This window comes from Ailuropoda melanoleuca, chromosome 10, assembly GCF_002007445.2.
Source record: "Ailuropoda melanoleuca isolate Jingjing chromosome 10, ASM200744v2, whole genome shotgun sequence".
In the NCBI taxonomy this organism is placed as follows: Eukaryota; Metazoa; Chordata; class Mammalia; order Carnivora; family Ursidae; genus Ailuropoda; species Ailuropoda melanoleuca.
The window spans coordinates 40,789,547-40,811,792 of record NC_048227.1 but is presented as its reverse complement, the minus strand read 5'-3'; the positions used below and the strand labels follow the sequence as shown (position 1 = coordinate 40,811,792).

At 36.6% G+C, this 22,246-nt stretch overlaps 1 protein-coding gene and 1 pseudogene across 1 annotated transcript in view; one reads left to right on the top strand and one right to left on the bottom strand.

The window, feature by feature from the left end:
* Nucleotides 1-22,246, top strand: part of RNGTT (RNA guanylyltransferase and 5'-phosphatase) — a 313,058-nt gene that overhangs the window by 136,417 nt on the left and 154,395 nt on the right. The window contains exon 12 of the mRNA XM_002922658.4: nucleotides 16,598-16,666. Within this exon, the coding sequence (XP_002922704.1) occupies nucleotides 16,598-16,666 (69 nt within the window). The remainder of the gene's footprint in view (nucleotides 1-16,597; nucleotides 16,667-22,246) is intronic.
* LOC109490142 lies at nucleotides 9,973-16,480 on the bottom strand (annotated as a pseudogene).

Genomic DNA, 22,246 nt, shown 5'->3' with positions numbered 1-22,246 from the left:
TTTGTTGACTGTTTCCTTTGCTGTGCAAAAGCTTTTTATCTTGATGAAGTGCCAATAGTTCATTTTTGCCTGTGTTTCCCTTGCTATTGGAGACGTATCTAGCAAGACGTTGCTGCGGCCAAGGTCACAGAGGTTCCTGCCTGTGTTCTTCTCTAGGATTTTGATGGATTCCTGTGTCACATTTAGGTCTTTCATCCATTGTGAGTCTATTTTTGTGTATGGTGTAAGGAAATGGTCCACTTTCACTCTTCTGCATGTGGCTGTCAGTTTCCCAACACCATTTGTTGAAGAGACTGTCTTTTTTCCATTGGATATTCTTTCCTGTTTTGTTGAAGATAATTGACCACAGAGTTGACGGTTCATTTCTGGGCTCTCTATTCTGTTCCATTCATCTATGTGTCTGTTTTTGTGCCAGTTTCTTTGGAGAAATGTCTGTTCGTGTCTTCTGCCCATTTCTTGATTGGATTATTCTTTGGGTGTTGAGTTTGGTAAGTTCTTTATAGATTTTGGATACTAGCCCTTTAAAAAGATTTGGTTTAAATACTCACATATTTGGGTCACCTTTTCTCAAAATGTTGGTGTATTGTAGACCATTGTTTTATGAGGATATAATTAGACTTTATTATTGATTCTAGGAGGATTCCAAAGATATTTTTAGATGTTATTTTCAAGTAGAATCTTGAATGACTCAGTTTTATATACTTAAGAACAAAAGAATAATAAATCCAGAATGGGGTTTTTACTGGTTTAAGTGCATTGCTTTTCTAGTACTTAAAATATACTTTGCTTAGTCTTATCTCTGAAACCTATTATTTTGTGTCAAATACCCCAAAGCTGTGGGTTTCTTCCACTAGTTCTACCCATTCCTTTTCCTTATTCACAAGGATTTTCATTTCTTTGCTTATTTTTATCCTTTGCTTTTCTTTTTGCATGTCCTTAGAATTTCTCGTCTTGGTCTAGGGACTATGAGTACACATATATGTCCAGTTATACTGTTTACACATATGTGTACCCCTTGAGAAGTAGAGAACGTCTCACCAGGCTGAAGTAGGTTGAGGCCTTTCTGGGAAAGATTATCTGTTAAGTGGATGTATGAAAGAGAACTAGTAGGAATTTTAACGTGGACATAGGAGGCTAATGACAATACAATTAATGAAAGCAAGTATTCTTTAAAGATGTTATGTAAAGGGACTCCTGGCTCAATCGTTTAAGTGTCTGCCTTCGACTCAGGTCATGATCCCAGGGTCCTGGGATTGAGTCCCACTTTGGGCTTCTTGCTCAATGGGGAGCCTGCTTCTCTTTCTGCTTGCCACTCCCCCTGCTTATGCACACACACTCTCTCTCTCTTCTCTCACAAACAGACAAACAAATAAATAAATAAAAATCTTTAAAAAAAAGTGTTATATAATTCTAGTGAACCATTAAATTGTTGTTAAATGCCTAACTTTAAGTATAGGAAGAAAAATCACTTTAACAGAGGTATATTTTGCTGTTTTGTTCATAAAGTATTTTATACAGCAATCTAGATATAAATCTTAGGTCCTATTTTTATATGATTTCTATGTATATTTCTATGCTAGTTTAAAATTGATACAAAGAATGAGGGAAATGTTATATGCATTTTTATATTGTGGAAAACAAAGTTTATTTCTTAAGATCTCACTACCATTTTCTCTACTTTATTATGCAGTAGAGCATGTTTAGTTTACAGATAAATGCCATTAGGTATCTCAGTATGGGCTATCTTCATCCAGAGATATTCAGTGTCTCTTAAAGGTCTCATGTGTAGTGGCTAACTGGGTGATTTTATCCGTTCACCGACAGAAGAACTGTGGCATCATTCTACAGTCTGCAACTTCTTGAACAGCCTCTTGGCAGTAATGCCCAACAGGGGAAGTCACGCGTTCCTCCTGATCAGTATGACTTTGAGGACAGTCCAAATTGTATCATCTAGAGAAATTTAGTGACAAAAACTTCCTACAGTGAGCTCAGGACGAGACTGCCCTCACTTCAGACTCTAGCTACAAGTTTTGGCCCCCAGGCCCACCTTTGCGTCAGATCTGTTAGCTACATAAATTCTGGGGTTCGCAGGGTCTCCCTCACGTTTGATAATTCAGTAGAGTGACTCACAGACTCAGAAAAGCATTGTACTTATCATTACAGTTTTATAATAACAAAAGAAGAACCACATGGGACAAAATCTGGAAGGGGCCCAAATTTGAAGCTTCTGGTGGTCTCTTCCTGGGGAGTCATGGACAGCATTACCTACTTCTGGCTCAGATGCATTGACAGGAGCCAAAGAGTATTGCCAACCTGGGAGCCTTTGGTGTCCAAATTTTAAGTTGTAGTTCTGTCACATATTGCCTGCATGACTGACCTTTAGTTTTCAGCCCTTCTAAGCAAGAGGTTTGGGTCAATAGATTAATGTCCAGTTCCTTTGGAGGGTAGAACTGATATGGCATGTTCCAGAGTCTCCATTGTAAATCATGTTGTTACTGTCTCTGGTGGCCAAACACCTCAGGGAAACAAAGATAGGCTTGTCAGGCAGTACATTTCAGGGACCTAGAGATCATCTCCTGGTAGTGGAGGGCAAAGGCCAGACCTCTCTTTCGGTAAAGTTAATTCTTCAGTACATACCTGTTCAAATAAGGGATGTATTTTTTTTTCCACGATTTTATTTATTTATTTGACAGAGAGACAGCCAGTGAGAGAGGAAACACAGGCAGGGGGAGTGGGAGAGGAAGAAGCAGGCTCCCAGTGGAGGAGCCTGATGTGGGGCTTGATCCCGGAATGCTGGGATCACGCCCTGAGCCAAAGGCAGACGCTTAACGACTAAGCCACCCAAGGGATGTCTTTTTGAATGAGATGTAGTATTGTTTTGCAGTTTACCTTGTAGTTCTTTGTTTGAGTCTTAAATTTTATTAAAAAAAAATGATTCCCCCTTGATGCTCAAATTATAAATAATTAACTTCTTTCCTTGTTTCTCTAACTTTTGTCCCTTTTCTTGCGACATTCAGACAGCCACTTATGAAGTTTAATTTTATTTTTATTGCATTACATATGTGTTTATGGCTAAGTACCCCTTCTGTTCTTGTATTCTTTTTAAAAGTGCTTATTTTTCTTCCAAACTAGTAGGTCATGCTCTTTTACCCACAAAGGAAATATTTACCTATACATTTTACCAGCTGCAATCTGTGTAAACATTCTGGAAAACATTTAGGAGAGGTTTCCCAGAAAAAAAAGTACTTTAAAAACCGTGCTTGAAGCTTGGACTATAGAGGCAGTGAGGAGCAATCAAAGCTTTTTAGTTGTGATTATGGCACATAACAAATTGTTTTAGAAAGCTGTAGTGGAGATGAAGAGAAATAGTTTGGAAAGAGAAAGTTAACCTATAAGCAAGACCAGTTAGGACCCTATTAGTGTTATCCCTGCTGAAAATAATGAAAGTAATAAGGGATGATTTGTGAGAAAGTTATTAACTATGAGTGATGATTTCATCTTTTAAAAAATCTTACCCCTTTAATAATCTGTACATATATTAACAGCTTTTAAACTTCTCTTAACAATTTTTTTTAATGTTTTCATTTTACACAGTTTCTTGGGATAATTCCATGTGTTTTCTACCTAACTATATTGACTTGTTTTTATTTGCTTATTTTATTAAATTTTTACTATAAATTTTTTTTTTTTTTGAGAGAGAGAGAGCGAGCATGTGTTTGGGATTGGGAAGAGACAGAAGAAGATGGAGAGAGTATTTTAGGGCAGGCTCCACACGGGTGCGGAGCCTGACTTTTGGGGCTCAGTCTCACGACCCTGAGATTATGACCTGAGCCAAAATCAAGAGTTGGGTGCTCAACCAACTGAGCCACCGAGGTGCTCCTGGCTTGTTTTTTATTGGTCCCAAAACTGTACTGTTCATTTTATACTTATTCAGTACACATTTGTTGAAGTGAGAACTTACTTTGTGCCAGATTACTATAATAGATGCTGAAATACAATGATACGTGTTTGATTTTTATTGACCTCAAAAAGCCCACAGCTCAGTTTGGTAGTCAGACAATTAAAGAGGAAAATCCTGTGGTAGAAGGAAGTTCAGGGTACTATGAGACGATGCTAAAGGAGATTAGAGATTAGGAAAAGATTTCTGGGAATGTGACACGTTAGCATGGAAAAGCAGTTAAGAACATGGGCTCTGGAGCCAGAATGATTTTGGATTCTCAGTTCCTTGCTTTGTGACTTTGGGCAAGTTCTAAACTTCACCTTTAAAATGGGGATGGGGCACCTGGGTGGCTCAGTCAGTTAAGCAGCTGACTCTTGATTTTGGCTCAGGTCATGATCTCAGGGTCATGAGATTGAGCCTGGTGATGGGCTCCATGCACAGTGTGAATCTGCTTGTGATTCCCTCTCTCCCTCTTCCTTTGCCCTTCCTCCCTGCTTGTGTGTGAGTCCCCGAGTGCTTGCATGCAAGTGCACCTGTGCTCTCTCTCTCTCTTGTGCGTGTGTTCACACTCGCACACTCTAAATAAATATATAAGTAAAATCTTTGAAAAAATAAAATGGGGATAATAATGGTCCCTATTTCATAATATTGTTATGAGGCTAACGTGGGTCAATAAAGTGCTTAGAAAAGTGCCAGCATATAGTGTTTATATGTTTTGCCTCTTTTTTCTCATCCGTTTTGTTTTTTTTGTTTTGTTTTCATGGATACGTGATTAGTACTCAGTAAACGTTTGGATACAACTGGATGAGAGATGAAATCATAATTACTTTCCTGTTTTCTTGGAAGTCTTTAAAGAGCTCTACTAAATTCCCTTTAGTATAAAATGATTCTTTTATGTATATTTAGATCCATATTAACCACAAGTCATAAACCGGTAGGCTCCAGAAAGTTTAAGCTCCTATAATACTTAAAAAACATGGAGTTTGCTTGTAGGTGAAGATGTGCTCTCATGTTCATCATAGTTCTTACTAGTCCCTGTTGTCTTATACCCACTCTTGTTCAGGTTTATGGCCTGGCACCTACAGGTGTTTGAGTTTGGGACCTCCACACTAGACCCTGACTCTTACTCTTCAGGATAAAAACTGATAGATCTCTTTTAAATCTCAAACATTTGATAGATTGGCTGCGAGTTAGTGGCACCAAATGAATGTTTGTTGAATAAATGATTAATGCCTCAGTTATGAGATGAAAAAGAAGTCTGGCACAAAAAACTTTGCTTGTTCCATGAGGGTGAGTTGACTTTTATTTTATAGAATTATGAGGGAATTTTGGTAAAAGTAAGACTGACAGCTACAAAAAATAATAAAGAATCTATATTTCCTTTTTTTTTTTTTTTTAAGATTTTATTTATTTATTTGACAGAGCCAGCGAGAGAGGGAACACAAGCAGGGGGAGTGGGAGAGGAAGAAGCAGGCTCCTAGCGGAGGAGCCTGATGTGGGGCTCGATCCCATAACACGGGGATCATGCCCTGAGCTGAAGACAGACGCTTAACGACTCTGCCACCCTGGCACCCCAAGAATCTATTTCCTAGAGAAATTTTGTTCTTAGATTTTCTAACTTGTCCCTTAGGATTCACCAGTATTCTTTAGCTTAATTTTAATTGTAGTAATATGGATTGAAAGAGCCAATGAAGCTATTTATATTTTGATTAGCTAACTTTAATGATATAGTTGTTGAATCATCATTGGTAAATAATGAAAATCAAATCATTGTTTTCAAAAGGAAATAATGATCTTGGCTTTTTGGTGAGCAAAAAGGATGAGTTTTGTAGATTGATTTTGTACTGATTAGAATGATATTTAGGGTGCAGAAGCATTGAATAATCTTAGCCTAAACCAGAAATTAGACTTTGGGAATGATAAAGGATGAAGAGTAATATCCAGGTGAGTGGGAATTTCCATTTTGGGGGGATTGGTGGAAATAAAGTCATGAATTTTAGGGGAGTTACTAAGGTACAATTAAATAAGCAGAGATAAGCTATTCTGTTGAGTATTCTCAGGCAGTCAGTTGAAGTTATGTAGGGATACCTGCTCAGGAAATGTTTGGTATGAGTAGAATAGTCCAGAACAGAAAGCTGGAGATAGTTTATTTCTTTTCTTGTTTAAGTATTCCCTTAGTATATTTTTCTTTACTTTAATGAATCGATGTTGCCATTTTGCATTCCCAATTACACTGTGGATTCATTTTCTTCTTCATTGTAGTCTTAAGCTATCATTTTACTTATTTCTAAAAGGTTCCTTTCTACGCTTTGTAACTTTGCAGTTTGTTTTGTTTCTTATGTTTCTAATTTCAAGGCCTTTTGCATTATCTTTCTCTGCTTATGCATTTATAATGATTTGGTTTCCAATTACTTTCTGATTCATAGACACATAAAATGCCAATTCAGAGTCCATCACCTGGAGTATAACCTTTTTGTCATTTCCACCAACTTTTGGTCAATAGAAAATTACATGCCTTCTCTAGGATGTTTCAGATGGTATTCCAGTGATGGGATTATGTTCATAGGTAAGCAGGTTAAAATTTTATAAGTGAAACTTTATGACACACTATAATGCTTCATTAATAATTATTTGGTTTATGTCTTCTATTTTACCTTTTATCTGATTTTCTTCTAATTTAATCTGGTAGAAGATGAGAAGATTATAATTCTTTTTTTTTATAGATTTTTTTTTTTTTTATTCGACAGAGATAGAGACAGCCAGCGAGGGAGGGAACACAAGCAGGGGGAGTGGGAGAGGAAGAAGCAGGCTCACAGCAGAGGAGCCTGACGTGGGGCTCGATCCCATAACGCCGGGATCACGCCCTGAGCCGAAGGCAGACGCCCAACCGCTGTGCCATCCAGGCACCCCAGAAGATTATAATTCTTAAAAGGAATGTATCCTAGTTGAGGATAATTCACCACATATTCCACTTTAAAGCTTCTCCAGGGTTTTGCAGTTAAAATTTTATATTTTAAGAAATTTGTTGGGGCGCCTGGGTGGCACAGCGGTTAAGCGTTTGCCTTCGGCTCAGGGCATGATCCCGGCGTTATGGGATCGAGCCCCACGTCAGGCTCCTCTGCTGTGAGCCTGCTTCTTCCTCTCCCACTCCCCCTGCTTGTGTTCCCTCTCTCGCTGGCTGTCTCTATCTCTGTCAAATAAATAAATAAAATCTTTAAAAAAAAAAAAAAAGAAATTTGTTAGAAGCATTTTAAAAACAACTTGGGTAATTTAAGTTGAACTGTCTTTCTGTAGGAAGATTGACAGGAAATGGCTAATCACATCATTGCATTTAATGTTCTTACTATGAATTAGAATTAAGGTATTATTTAGGCATATTGATCTAGGCTTATATTATCATTGGGTCCCCAATATCTGAAATGCTAACTGGATTTCTAGCATTGCTAGGCAGTCAATTGGTAGTCAGACAATGACTACCTAATGAACACTGCTTGAAATTTTATTTTTATTGAGATGTTATCATCCAATAAATTATCTAGGAAAAACTTAGGTTAGCACTTTTTATGTAAGAATACCAGTGCAACTCATAAATAAGTTTTACTTAAAGTATAGAATAGGAAAAAACCGCAGTAGATTAAAAGTATAGGACATTCTATTTTGGAATGTAATATCAGAGACACAAATTCTTGTGAATTTTGTAAATTACCTGCTATTTAAGTTATTAGAATAAAAGCTGACTTTTTGACTTTTTAACCGTGTATATTGAAACTCTTTTTGGCTTCTTGGTTAACCATTCCTTCCTTGGAGACTGTGCCTGACTTCTCTCAGACCGCCCATCATCCTTGTTGAATACAACTTCCTATGTTTGGTTTGATCTATTTATTACCCTGGCCTTTCGTTTCTTCATAATTTACAGCTCAGTGATTTTCTTCTGATTTAGTCATTTTGACTTTGGCAACTTATTTCTGGCTACTATTCCTACTTTAAAGTTTTAAATGCAGACATATTGCTTTCTAACCACAGCTGCTCTTAAAAACTTGTGAGACACTTCATCCAGACACATTGCATCAACTTCTCTGTCATCCAGTGAACTGAGACTGTGACATCTTCAACTATATCTGGGTCTTACTAGCTTTAGGGGCACATGGTTCTCTTCACTGGTCTTATGATTTCAGCCTAGGTGGCTCTTTCTTTTTTCTGAGCATATCATAATAAAAGAAAAAAAGAAGAAAAAAAGAGAGGAAAAAAAAAAAGAAGAATGAATTCAAGGACAGACCTGGAACACAATGGATGAGCAACCCAAGCAGGAAAGTTTATTAGGTGAAAAGTAGAGATGAGAGCCCATAAGCTCGAATGAGAGGGGCGGGGGAGGGGCAGAGAGAGAGAGAGAGAGTCAGAGAGAGAAACCGAGAGAGGCAGAGACAGAGTTGTGTGCCTGGGGGGTTTGGGTTTCTATCTTGTATTGACAGTTGTTAACTAGGATGTAGAATATTTATTACTTGGGGTGGGGATTTCTTGGGAGCAGGATTTCATGCTTTTTCTTCCTTATTCGGTCAGGGATTTCTGGCCTCCTTTGTCAGTCATCTTGGGCTCTCTGATTTGCTACAGCTTAATGTGGTTTTGTTTTGGACTGCTGCCCGGCAGGACTCTGACTTTCCCAGAAGCTGGCCTTGACTTCCTCTTTGCCTACCTCCAGATATCCTGTTAGAACCTAACTAACTGTCTACTCTGGCATAACTGTTTTTGAGAGGTCTTTACCTCTACTGAATGTTTTTTTTCTACTTGTTGAATTATTTACCCAGAGAAGAGTCTTAAATTGTCCGCGTATAGTTGAGGATTTTTGCCTTATTTTTATTAACTACTCTGTTAGATTTTTTTTTTTTAAATGCATTTTGGTTTTTGTTTTTGAGGTGCATATACGTTTAAGATTGTTATAGGTCTTTTTTTTTTATCTCTAGTAATATTTCTTGTTCTTAAGTCTTCTTTGTCTAATATTAATATAGGCTAGCCACTTCAGCTTTCTTTTCATTAGTGTTAGGATTTTTTAAAAAAGATTTTATTTATTTATTTGACAGAGAGAGGAGAGTACAAGCAGGGGGAATGGCAGGCAGAGAGAGGGGGAGAAGCAGGCTCCCTGCTTGATATGGGGCTTGATCCCAGCATCCTGGAATAGTGACTTGAGCTGAAGGCGGACGCTTAACCAATTGAGCCACCCAGGCACCCCAATGTTAGGATTTAATACCTTTTCTATCCTTGTACATTTATCATTCTATCTTTCCATCCATCCAGCTTTATTGAGGTATAATTAACCTATAACATTGTGTAAATTTAATCTGTCCTACTTTTAATTTACTCTTTATATACAAAGTAGGTTTATTGTGGACAGCATATAGTTAGTTGGTTCTTGATTTTTTTTCCCCCAATGTGACAATTTCTGCCTATTAAATAGGGTGCTTGTACCATTTAAATTTAATGTAGTTATTACTATGGGTCAGTGTGGATCTACCATCTTACTACTTTGTTTCTATTTGCCTATGTGCTCTCATTTCCTTTTTTCCGTCTTGCCATCATTTGGATTACTTGAGAATGTTTGGATTTCATTATAGCTCCACTTTTATCTTTTTAGGTGTACATCTTTGTTTTATATTTTAGGAGTTAGTCTAAGGGTTATAGTATGTCTCTTTAACCTTTCACTGTTTACCTTTAGATAATATATCGCTTTATAGTTGGGGTAAGAACCATACAACAATATCATTCCATTTCTTGTCATATATTTTGCTTCTAAACATGTTAAAACCACACAATACATTTTAATATTTTTGCTTTAATTATCTTTTGAAGAAATTAAGTACAAATATTTTATATTTATTTTAGTTTTCAACTATTTCTTTTTCTATTTTTTTCTTTCTTTCTTTTTTTAACCAGTCATCTTTTCTTGGATGTTAATTCTCAGTTAGAATATGAAAGGATTCAGGGTTCCAGGCAAAAGTGATGGTCAGGAATGCAGAATGTGCCTCCACACTGGGCCCTTTTCAGTGGTACTTTTGTAGCCGCTCCTGTTTGAGTTCCTCATAACAATAATAGTAATTGAAAAGCACATGAGCTGCCAGCATCATGGAAGTCCCAGCGACACCCCCTTTTTTCACAGTACTACCAGGTAGTACTAGTAGTAACCTCTTTGAAACGCTCCAGCAGTGCCTTTGGGGTGAAATTCTGCATTGGTATCCAACTTGGCAACCCTCCTAGTCTGACATCCATAAGTTTCTTCTTCTTCACTGGTACAGATGATGCCACCTTGGAGTCCTGGGTGTCTGTTATATCTAGTTTTCAGCCATTTCTGATGTTCTTCATGTATTTTGTTCAGATACAGGTTTTTGTTGTTTGTATAATATTTCTTTTACCGGAAAACTTTCTTTTAAAATCTTCTGTGTTACAGCCTGGTAGAAATTCATTTTATCAGCTTTTGTCTGTTGGACAAAAGTTTTTTATTGTGCCTCCATTTTTTAAAAAGATATTTTCATTTGCTAAAGATTTTTGGGTTTATAGTTTTTCTACTAGTACTTTAAAGCTGATGTTCTATTATCTTCTGGTTTATATAATTCATGACAAAGAGTCTGCTGTCATTCTTATTTTTTTTAACCTCTGCACGTAAGTTTTTTTTCTTTTTACTGTGGTTTGACTGTGTACTTTTTTCTTAAATCCTTGTTCTCTACTATTGGGCTACTATTGGGATGTGTGCTAGTGCAAATGTGTGTTTAATTTTGCGGTAATCTGAGGCATTATTTCTCCCAATTGTTTCTTTTTTAAAATCACTTTCTTTTTAAAAATCTCTCCAATTGTACAGATGTTGTATCTTTTTACTCTTTCAGCTCTTTGATTCTGTTTCTCCTCCCCCCTTTTCTTTTTGTAGTTCAGTTGGAAGAAGTGATACACTTTTCTTCTTCAGTGATTCTTTTGTTGTGTTCTGTCTGCTGATAATCCCATTGATTATTATTCCCATTGATTAGCATTCTTGCTCTCTGATCCTGTTTTTTATATCTTGCATTTCTAATTGTCTCATTTTTATACTTTTTATCTGTTTGTACTGAAATTCCAGGTTGGTTCCTATATGTTTTTCACTTTTTCCTTTAAAATGTTAAGGTTATTTTAAAGTCTTTGATAATTCAAAACATGAGTCATCTGGAGTCTTGTTCTTTTGACTGTCTTATCTATTGAGTGTAGATAGTTTTTTGGTTTTTTGTTTTTTTTTGTTTTTTTTTTTTTTTGCTTTGTGTGTATGTGAAAAATATTTTTTATTGGGTGCTAGATATTTGTTTTTGTTTTTTTCCCACTGTTTGAACAACAGAGACTGAGGTAAATATATTTGTGCTTAGTAATGGGTATACCTCTTTTTTCAGTTTGTCAATAGGTCACATTTGAAGCAGTAGGTTAGTGGTTGAATCACTCTGTTCTCTATTTGAGATGGATTTGTGTTGCTATATAGTTATCTTTGGTGCTCCAAAGATTTCACATTCCTTCAGCACATGACTGCTGTTAATGGGCTTATTGAGAGTGTGGAGCAAAGAACAGTTTCTACCAAAAGCTGAATCAATACAAAAGGTGAATTCTCCCAAAGGTGAATCAGTATATATGTCTCCTCTCCCTTTGGAGAGGCTTGGGATTCAGTCCATCCTGTTGCCTAGAGCCCTCAGCTCTCTAATAACCTTAGCAAAAGTTATGATTTTATAGATATCTGCTTTTTTATAATTGTCAGATTAGAAGCAACATTCTCTTGCCACTCTTTATAGTAAGTGAAAGTGGCACTTTCCCTTAAACCAGACTTTTAAAGATAACTTTAAAGGAGGGGGCGCCTGCGTGGCTCAATCTGCTAAACATCTGTTTTCGGCTCAGGTCATGATCCCAGGATTCTGGGATCGAGCCCCACATCAGGCTTCCTGGTCACTGGGGAGCGCACCCCCCAGCCACATGTGGTCTCTCTCTCTCTCTCTGTGTCTTGAATAAATAAATAAAGTCTTTTTTTGAAAAATATAACTTTAAAAGAGCTAAACACTTTCAAGATTATGAACATAGACATATGGAATGAACAAAGGAGAAAACACTTTCCTAATGTTATTCAGTTGGTACTTTTAACCTGGCATAACATCTGTTGTGAAAGTTGCATGTGAAGTATGCTATAACTCAGGAGATAGGAGTGAAAATAATGGACAGTTAAATTTTGGCTCTAACAATGAAGATAGTGATATATAGAAGATGCCCATAGCAAGTTTGGATAAATTTTCTTTCAAGAATTGTAAATGGAAAAAAGCAGTATTTTAAATTTAACATAATTTACATATATGATCAAATATGAACAAGTAAATCCATTAATGATAAATTATACAATAGTGATACAATGTTTAGATTTCATCTCTATTCCCCAAAAATCTTTTTTTTTTCCCTTCAAGAATTTTATCTACCTTTGTATGCACCTTTTTCATATAGTACATGGTATAGTACATTTAAAGTCTAAACACTGGGGCACCTGGGTGACTCAGTTGGTTCAGTCCTCTTGGTTTTGGCTCTGATCATGATCTCAGGGTTGTGAGCACAAGCCCTCCATTGGGCTCCATGCTCAGTGCAGAGTCTGCTTGTCCATCTCCCTCCCTTTCTGCCCCTCCCCTCTCTGCTCATGCCTTTGTGCCTGTGCATGCTCTCTCTCTCTCTCTCAAATAAATAAATAAATAAAATCTTCAATTTAAAAAATAAAATTTGTAAACCTTAAATGATGATTAGAGGACCTATACATATAGGATGTTGCAAAAATCTTTGGGCATTTATTTCAGAGTCAAAGCAGACTTTCTTTTGTTATTTTCTTATTTTTAACTGAAATCTGTTTGGTTTTTTTTTTAAGATTTTATTTATTTATTTGACAGAGCGAGAGCACAAGCAGGGGGAGTGGCAGGCAGAGGCAGAGGGAGAAGCAGGCTTCCTGCAGAGCAGGGAGAGCCCAATGTGGGACTCAATCCCAGGACCCCAGGATCATGACCTGAGCCAAAGGTAGTAGATTAACCAACCGAGCCACCCAAGTGCCCGAAATCTGTTCTGTTTTTTCGCTGTCTGACTTGAAGCTAGTTACCTAATCTCTGATAGCCTCAGTTTCCTTTTCTGGCAAATTCAATAATAATACAAAACTCAGAAATACATATCTTGTGAGGAATTATGTATTTTGCATGGTATATGTTAAGAACCAAGCACAACAGTTTATTTTAGGTCCTTAGTACATGATAGGTGCCACTATACATGTTAAGTAAAGAAAGACTCTTTTGCTACCTCTGTCTGTCTGTCTGTCTGTCTCTCTCTCGATAATTAAAATCTTAAAAAAGGGGGGGGAAGGGAAGGGGTGCCTGGGTGGCTCAGTTGGTCAAGTGCCTGCCTTCGGCTCAGGTCATGATCTCAGGGTCCTGGGATGGAGCCCCTCATTGGGCTCCCTGCTTGGCAGGGAGTCTACTTCTCCCTCTCTTCCTGCTCGTGCTGTCTCCCGCTATCTCTGTCACTGTCTCTCAAATAAATAAAATCTTAAAAAAAATTATTGTCTGGAGTAATCAGCAAGGAGTAAAACAAGAGTAAAAACAGGGGCTATTTCTTGTTTTGAAGCAAGAGGTTTCTGATTCGTAAAAAGGTAGAGTAAAATAAAAAATGAGGTGATTTTCATTTCTGCAGTAGGTGACATCATATTATTTAGAGTCTTGCCAACTCTGTACTATTACTTTATACATACTTTGTATACAGGGATGCTCCATTATATGAATTTGAGACTTTTGACCTAAGAGTAGAAAAGCCATGTTTATTTGCCATAGATGATGTACCTATGGTTAAGGAGGACAAATTCTTTTAACCTTTGAAAAGTTTTTTAGGGGTGCCTGCCTGCCTCAGCTGGTAGAACATGCAACTCTTCCTGTTGGGGTCATGAGTTTGAACCCAGGGTTGGGTGTGGAGCCTACTTAAAAAAAAAAAAAGAAAGTTGTTTGTTTGTTTTTTAAAGGTGATGTGGCATTTGGTTTGCATTATTTCTCAGCAGATTTTGTGCTATGAATTTAGCAGGTTACCTTTTCTTACATGATAGGGTACAAGAAGTATTAAGGTTATACTTTTCTGTCTTGCTTGAACCTTTACCCTTCATTAGTTCATGGATGTTTGAAAAAAGTTGAAATAGAACATGAAGGTCTTAATATAATATGCTTCTCAATATGAATACAAGTTTCAAAAATTTTTCCTCTAGGATGAATATATCACATACATACATCACAATACAAAGGCTTTAATCTCAAATTATCTTCCACATTTCCAGCAAGAATGTAAGCTGATATTTTCGCTCTTTGATGCTTAGGATTTATTTTTCCTCTTTTAAAAGGAATTTATAAGAAATCAGTGTTTTTAATTCATATGGAATTTTTTATTCTGGCAAATTGCCTTCTCAGTCGGCCAGGTCATTCATTCATTCATTTATTTATTTATTTATTTTTTTATTTTTTAATTTTATTATTATGTTAGTCACCATACAGTACATCCCCGGATTCCGATGCAAAGTTCGATGCTTCATTAGTTGCGTATAACACCCAGTGCACCATGCAATACGTGCCCTCCTTACTACCCATCACCAGTCTATCCCATTCCCCCATCCCCCTCCCCTCTGAAGTCTTCAGTTTGCTTCTCATAGTCCATAGTCTCTCATATTTCATTCCCCCTTCTGATTACCCCTCCTTCTTTATCCCTTTCTTCCCCTACTGTTCATCCTAGTTCTTATGTTCCATAGATGAGAGAAATCATATGATAATTGTCTTTCTCTGCTTGACTTATTTCACTTAGCATTATCTCCTCCAGTGCCGTCCATGTTGCAGCAAATGTTGAGAATTCATTCTTTCTGATAGCTGAGTAATATTCCACTGTATATATGGACCACAGCTGCTTAATCCAGTCATCTGTTGAAGGGCATCTCGGCTCCTTCCACGATTTAGCTATTGTGGACAATGCTGCTATGAACATTGGGGTGTATATCGGCCAGGTCATTTAAACCACTGAGTACATTGGTGACAAATCTATGAATCTCAGAACTGTCCTGCCCATTTTGCCAGACTCTCAATAATATGGCTGTAAGATTCCCAGTTTGCCAGCTGCTCACCTAAGAATTCTTAGTGTTGTAGTAAAAGGAAAAAACAGAACAAGAAAGAAAACTTCAAGAGCATTACAGTTTTTTTAAAAAAATTATGTGAAAATGTACATAAAATTTATCTTTTTAGCTATTGTTAAGCATACAGTTCAGTGGCATTAAGGATATTCATGTTATTGTGCAACCATCACCATTATCCCTCTCCAGATTTTTTTCTTCTTTCCAAATGAAACTCTGTACTTCTTAAACACTAACTCCTTATTCTCCCCTTGCCGCACGCCCCCTGACCAGGCTCCCTAATTTCTGTCCCTATGAATTTGACTAAGAAGCTTTACAGTTTTAAGGGAATTTAGATATTCAAACCCGGAGTTGTCTTAAAGTTGTTAGAAACTAGGATTGCTCTTGTTTTTCTTTGCTGTGAACTGCCCTCAGTTTAGAGGAATTACAGATTTTGAAGGATGAAGTGGCAAAGAACAGGAAGCCGCCATTTGGAGGAGACTCACAGATTTTGTTGCAGTGAAATAAACTTGAAATTTGGGTTGTTGCTTTTGGAATACAAATCTCCCTGTAGATAAAGTAGTTTTCAGGAGGATGTGATTGTGATAAAAGTGATGTATCATACACAGCATATCCAAAATTTTGGATACAACATATTTGAATCCCAGACCTATCCTGCCTATGATGTAAGTTGGTCAGACTCTGGCTCTCTGAAATACAGAAATCGGTGTTTAGGGCTTCCATCCGTGATACACATGTACAGGTCTTCAAAACAATAAAAATCTGTGAAAGAAGCGTTTACTTGTTCAGAACTAATGAGAGAGGGGCTATCCCTACTCTTTAGAAGATAATGACATTGGAAAAAACTGTCATTTGTATTTTATACTGTGTGTACCTTGTAATGCATTTCCGTGCTTGAAAAAATATGAAAAAGACAACAAAACAAAAAGTAGGACAAAAAATTTTTTAAAAATCCTCTACTGGTGGGTTTGGGGAAGGCACAGATAATATATTTTTGGACTGTGATCCCATGTCTGAGGTCGCTTAAGGTAATAGATTCTCAGGGGATGTCGCCCCTGCCCCCTAGCCTCCATCTATCCCTTGCAAGTTTCTCTGTGATTTCCTTTTTTGTGTATGTTTTTTATTTTATTCCCTGTATTTATTACTTCTCAGAATTTCTGTTTTCACTGATTTTGGCCTCTGTCTTCCTTCCTTTTATGCTGGCTCAGCAATGTATTTAAAAATGTGTTTTTAATATTTTATCCATCATTTTGGTTGTTTTAGTTATGACTGTTGTTCAAGATATCTAGCCTGCCATGGAGTGACAGTCTTTATACATTAAAAAAAATCTTGCAATATGTTAACCTAGATCTCTCTGTATCACCCACCTTCCCCATTCTGTATTTCAGTTCTTAAAGCTTATACATTAAGAAATTTTTGTAAAGCTTGCAAAAAATTAAAATACCCTTTAAGTGATTATTATATTTCTAAAAATATATGTATTTGTTTTATAGTTACTTGAAGGAAATTTTGCCAAAGAAGTCAGCCATGAAATGGATGGACTTATTTTTCAGCCTATTGGAGTAAGTTCGTGTGTGTGTGTGTGTGTGTGTGTGTTTGTGTGTGTGCGCGCGCATTTGTAGTGTGTTTTATGTATATAAATATGTGTGTACACATGAATGTATATATGAAGTACATTTTCTTGAGATATATTTACTTAGGATTAATTACTGCTACAGTCACTGTCTATCCTTAAAGAAATTGTTTAAGATAATGTCAGTTATGCTGAACATATATAATGGTAAAATGAACAGTTGTTTGCTTTTCACTCAGCTTAAGAAACATGGATCATTATTTTTCAAGAAAGTCTTTTGATATAATTAGTTTTTAAATAATTCTTGCAAAATGAGTGTTAATTTATATATCTTCACTAGAAATCTACCAGTAACATTACATAAATACTTATTTCTTTCTGTAGCCCAGTATACCTTTAAACATTAATATTTCTAAAATTTGTTATGGATGAGTGAAATTCAAAGAATTTTTAACACTTGAAGAAAATGTAATTCTATGAATATTACTGTGAATTCTATGAATGTCAGATTTCTGAAACTCACTGAAGAACTTGTACTAACTGAATGGTCAAATCATGTATTTGGAGTAAGTTACGTTTTACTCCGATAGTATGGTTTCTCAACATTAGCATCAGTGACAGTTTTTTTGCCAGATAATTCTTTGTTGTGGGGAGCTGTTCTGTGTATTACAGGGTGTTTAACAGCATCCTTGGTCCGTACTTAGTAGGTGCCGGTATTACCTCTTTCCCCCAGTCCTCTCTCTCCAGGTTGTGACAACCCAAAATATATACATTCACTGCCTACTTCCCTCTGGAGAGCAAAATTGCCCTCATTAGACAACCTGTGCTCTGTAGAGCACTGTTTCTCAAAACGTGACCTGTGGACAAGGAACATTACCACCACCCAGAAAGTTATTAGAAAAGCAGTAGAAAAGCAGCTTACCCAGGGCACCCGGGTGGCTCAGTTGGTTAAGCGCCTGCATTCAGCTTAGGTCATGATCCCAGCATCTTGGGATTGAGCCCTGCGTTGGGGAGTCTCCTTCTCCCTCTGCCCCTCTCCCTGCTCGTGCTTTCTTTTTCTAGCTATGCATTTGATCTCTCTCTAATGAGTAAATAAAATCTTAAAAAAAAAAAGAAAAGAAAAGAAAAGAAAAGCAGCTCACCCTAGGAACCCTGGGAATGGGTCCGGCAAGTTGTGCTTTACCAAGCTCTTCATGTACTCAAATGCATGTTCATGTATGAAAACTGCTTTATAGGAAAGAGTTGTATTTCATGTGCTATAGTTTGCCTCATATGCTGCATTTTTCCTTCAGTAACTCTAACCTTTGAAATTAGGATATGGGGTAGCTGTGAAGTTATATAGTGAGACATCAAATTGGGTACCTGGAGAAAAGGGAAGGAAACTAATATTTTTGAAGACTGTATATTAAATACTGTATGTTTTACGTATATGGTAGAACTTTAATATGCAAGTTTAGATATAGTGTGATACGTGATTGGCTTCTGTCTTCCTTCCAGCCCCTTTGCCAAACAGGTAGAGAGAAGCTGTTCTGTGGTCAAGGGAAGAGGTGATGGAGGAGAGTTAGAGGCTGGGGACAGACATTGCAGAAAATGATATCTTCGGAAGTAGAAGTTAGATCTTTGAGTTACAGTATTTTCTAGGCCTGATCCCCTAGATTGAAGTCAAGTCTAAAAATAATAGTAATTGCAATACATTTTATTTTGTTAAACTCATGGTTCATATCCACATGTATATGAGGTTTTGGTATATGTAAGAGAAATGGCCTGATACATGAGTCTAGGAAAGTCAGCTAATGTATTAGTCTGTTCTGATTCAAATAACCACACTTGTTACTATAGTGGCTTTGTAACTGATATCTAGTAAGGCAAGTCGCTCTGTTCTTTTCTTAAATATGTGTGGACATTTGGTTTAACATTGAAATTTCAGATATAGGTTGTCAGGTTACAGAAAAATTCTTGTTAGGAGTTCAATTGGAATTGCTTTGAATTTAATTTGGAGAAAATTGTTGTTTTTATAGTGTTAGATCATTTCAGTGCATAAGGATTAGCCCTTTTCAGGTCCTTTTTTGTTCTCTAATTGAGTGTAAGTTTTTAATTGTTGTCTAATTTCTAGATATTTATTATTTTCCATTTTTACGGTAAATGGTGTCTTTACTTGGTACTTCTAATGTACTGCCACATTGTTGATTAATTTGTTGATTCAAGAATCTTGCTGAACACTTTTAGTTCTAATAATTGTCTAATTTTACATATTGGCCAGGACCTCTAGCACTGGTTTAAACGTTGACTTTATTGGGTAGAGGAGAGAGAGACATTCTTGCCTTATTCTCAACTTCAAAGGGAATGTGGCTAATTTTTCTCCATTAAGTATGTTTTTGGTAGATTTCTCTTAGAGAGCTTTTATCATGCTAAGAAAGTTTTTTGTATTTATACAAAGGTTGTTGGGTTTTTTTTCAATCATAAATAGGTTTTGGGCTTTGACAAATGCTTTCTCTGTATCTATTGATTGAGATTGCCATGTCATTTTCCTTTTTATGCCATTCATGTAGTAAATTACAGTGATTTTCTCTTGTTGACCCATCCTTACATTCTGACACAGATGCTACTTAATCATGATACGTGTAATTTTTAATATACCTTTGGATTTGAGTGTAATAGTTTTTTGAGGATTTATGCTACCTTATTTCTTACAGTTTTTTTCTTTTTTTATATATTCAAAATAAAGAAGGTAATATTATGTAAAAAATACTTTAAGTGCCAAGCAATACATAATAATACATGCCCATGGTTTTAAAAGTCAAAATATCATGGCTTCTACTGAAAAATAGAACAGTCTTTTCTTCTTTTCCCCACATTTAGAGTGCCACTGCTAGGAGGTAATTATTTTCTGTTGTTTTAGCTGTGTGTTTTTTCTCTTTTCCCTCCTGATCTCTACAAAATCTGTTTATGCTGCTCTTCCTTGGTTTTCTGTTTTATACATGATCTGCCTACTCTCTGCTGTTGAAGAACAGGATTGAGCTCTTTCACTCCTCCAACATCACCCCTTCTCCTTCTGTCATCCCATTGTAATTATATCACATTTTTGGTCAAATGAATATTCAGTATTTATATTTCTGTGGTAACATAAATATTGTTCACATCTGAGTCAAGTTGTATAATATTATATTTTCATAGAAAACTTTTTTTCCCTGAAGTTAGGAATTGCCTTATATTTTCATTTGTTGTGATTATCACTATTTCTTCCCTTAAACTCTTTAAAAGAACTGTTAAGATTTTTTTCAGTACAAATTTGTCAGGTAATATATCCAGTTTGGTTTTAATTTGAAGGCATTCCCTCTGAGGTCTTTCATTCTGTAGTCCTGCTGCATAGCTTTTTCTCCTTGGGATTTCTCTTCAGTGTCCTTATCCTGGAAATTCCCAGCTTGCAGAACAAAATAAAGATTATATTTCTTAATTATTCAAATGAAATAGCTTGGCCCCTTCTCTCCTCTGAAGAAATGAATCACAGTGTAGTGTAATGTTACAAGGATCCCTTTTTACTTCCTAGGTTTTTCTTTTTTATAATTGTGCCCAGAGATTTTTTTTTTTTAAATTTATTTATTCGACAGAGATAGAGACAGCCAGCGAGAGAGGGAACACAAGCAGGGGGAGTGGGAGAGGAAGAAGCAGGCTCATAGCAGAAGAGCCTGATGTGGGGCTCGATCCCATAACGCCAGGATCACGCCCTGAGCCGAAGGCAGACGCTTAACCGCTGTGCCACCCAGGCGCCCCTGCCCAGAGATTTTAAACTTACCCATTTAAGGTATCCTGTTTCTAGCCACCAGGTTCTGGAAAGGTGAAATTCTGATGAGTTCATAGATTGACTGTATTCTTCTGTGCATTTACTGCCATCATTTCTACATTGATGTTGTTGAAGATGGGTATTTCTAAGTTACTCCTGCTAGTCTGATGGTAGTCTTTGAGGGTATAGAGGAGGTGGAAAAGTAGTTTCTGGGTTTCTTCTGTGTCACCTTAGGCATGAACACTTAATCTCTTTTAGTTCTTTGGGCCGCACACACCTATGCATGCACATCACAAAACTATTCCTCTGTCATCACTGTTGAATTGGCTTGGTCAAAGCAATTTCCAGCCTTATACACACCTTCGTTTAGAAGCAAATCTTTCTCATGACAGTCTAGCTCCTGGTCACAAATCTGTACCTTCCCCTTCTGTGACATGGAGTTTCTCAGATTCTTTGAGGCCACCTGATCTCATTCTGAGGCCACCAGACCAAGAGAGCTGTAATACCGTGACTGAAAAGAAGCAGAAGTTAGGGCCTTGATGAGATTTTGGGTTCCTGTGCATACTCAGTCTTTCCCCTGCTCTTCATTTCATAGGACTTATGGGGGGTGGTTTGCTTTTGTGAAGCCAAAAGAAATGTTTGGTTTTTTTTTTTCCCTTTTTTCTCTTGAACACTTGTTACTTAATTGCTAAATATCTTTATAACTAAGACAGATCACTTAAATGATTATTCTCAAAGCAAAAAATATCTTCAGGATATCCTTGCAGTTTCTTACACTAGATAAAGAAGTAGCTAGCACCTCACAAGATAAATATTAAGTTTTTGTCTTATAAATACTGTGTGTTTCTCCAAGGTTATTTGTACTTTCCTTTCTTATTTACCTTGTTATGTCCAGTGTCTAGGATAGTGTTTGGCCCACTATGTCTTAGAAAAATGTTCATCAAAGAAATGAAATGAAAATATATCATTAGGTTTTCCCCCTAGCCTTTCAGATTTGACTGGTTTTATATTTTACCGATACATGAACATTTTTTTCCTTCAAGTTTTTATTTAAATTGTATTTAGTTAACATACAGCATAAAATTAGTTTCAGGTGTAGAATTTAGTGCATACAGTGCTCATCACAAGTGCCTTCCTTAATCCCCATCATCCATTTACCCCATCCCCTGGCCACCTCCCTTCCACTAACCCTCAGTTAGTTCTCTAGAGTTAAGAATCTGTTTTCTGGTTTCCCCTTCCTTTCTCTCTTTCTCTCTCTCTTTTTCCCCCTACGTTCATTTGTTTTGTTTCTTAAATTCCACATGTGAGTGGAATCATATGGTATTTGTCTTTCTCTGACTTATTTTGCTTAGCATAATACTTTCTAGCTCCATCCAGTTCATTGCAAATGGCAAGATTTCATGTTTCTTTATGGCTGAGCAATATTCCATAATATATATATATATATATATATATATATATACACACACACACACACACCACATTTTCTTTATCCATTCATCAGTCAATTGACACTTGGGCTGTTTCCATAATTTGGCTGTTGTTAATAATGCTGCTATAAACATCGGGGTGCATGTATCCCTTCGAATCGATATTTTTTTGTATCCTTTGGGTAAAAAACTAGTAGTGCAATTGCTGGATTGTATGGTAATTCTATTTTCAACTTTTTGAGGAACCTCCATACTGTTTTCCAGAGTAGCTCCACCAGTTTGCATTCCCACCAATAGTGTATGATTGCCCTTTCTCTGCATCCTTGCCAGCATTTGTTGTTTGCTGTGTTAATTTTAG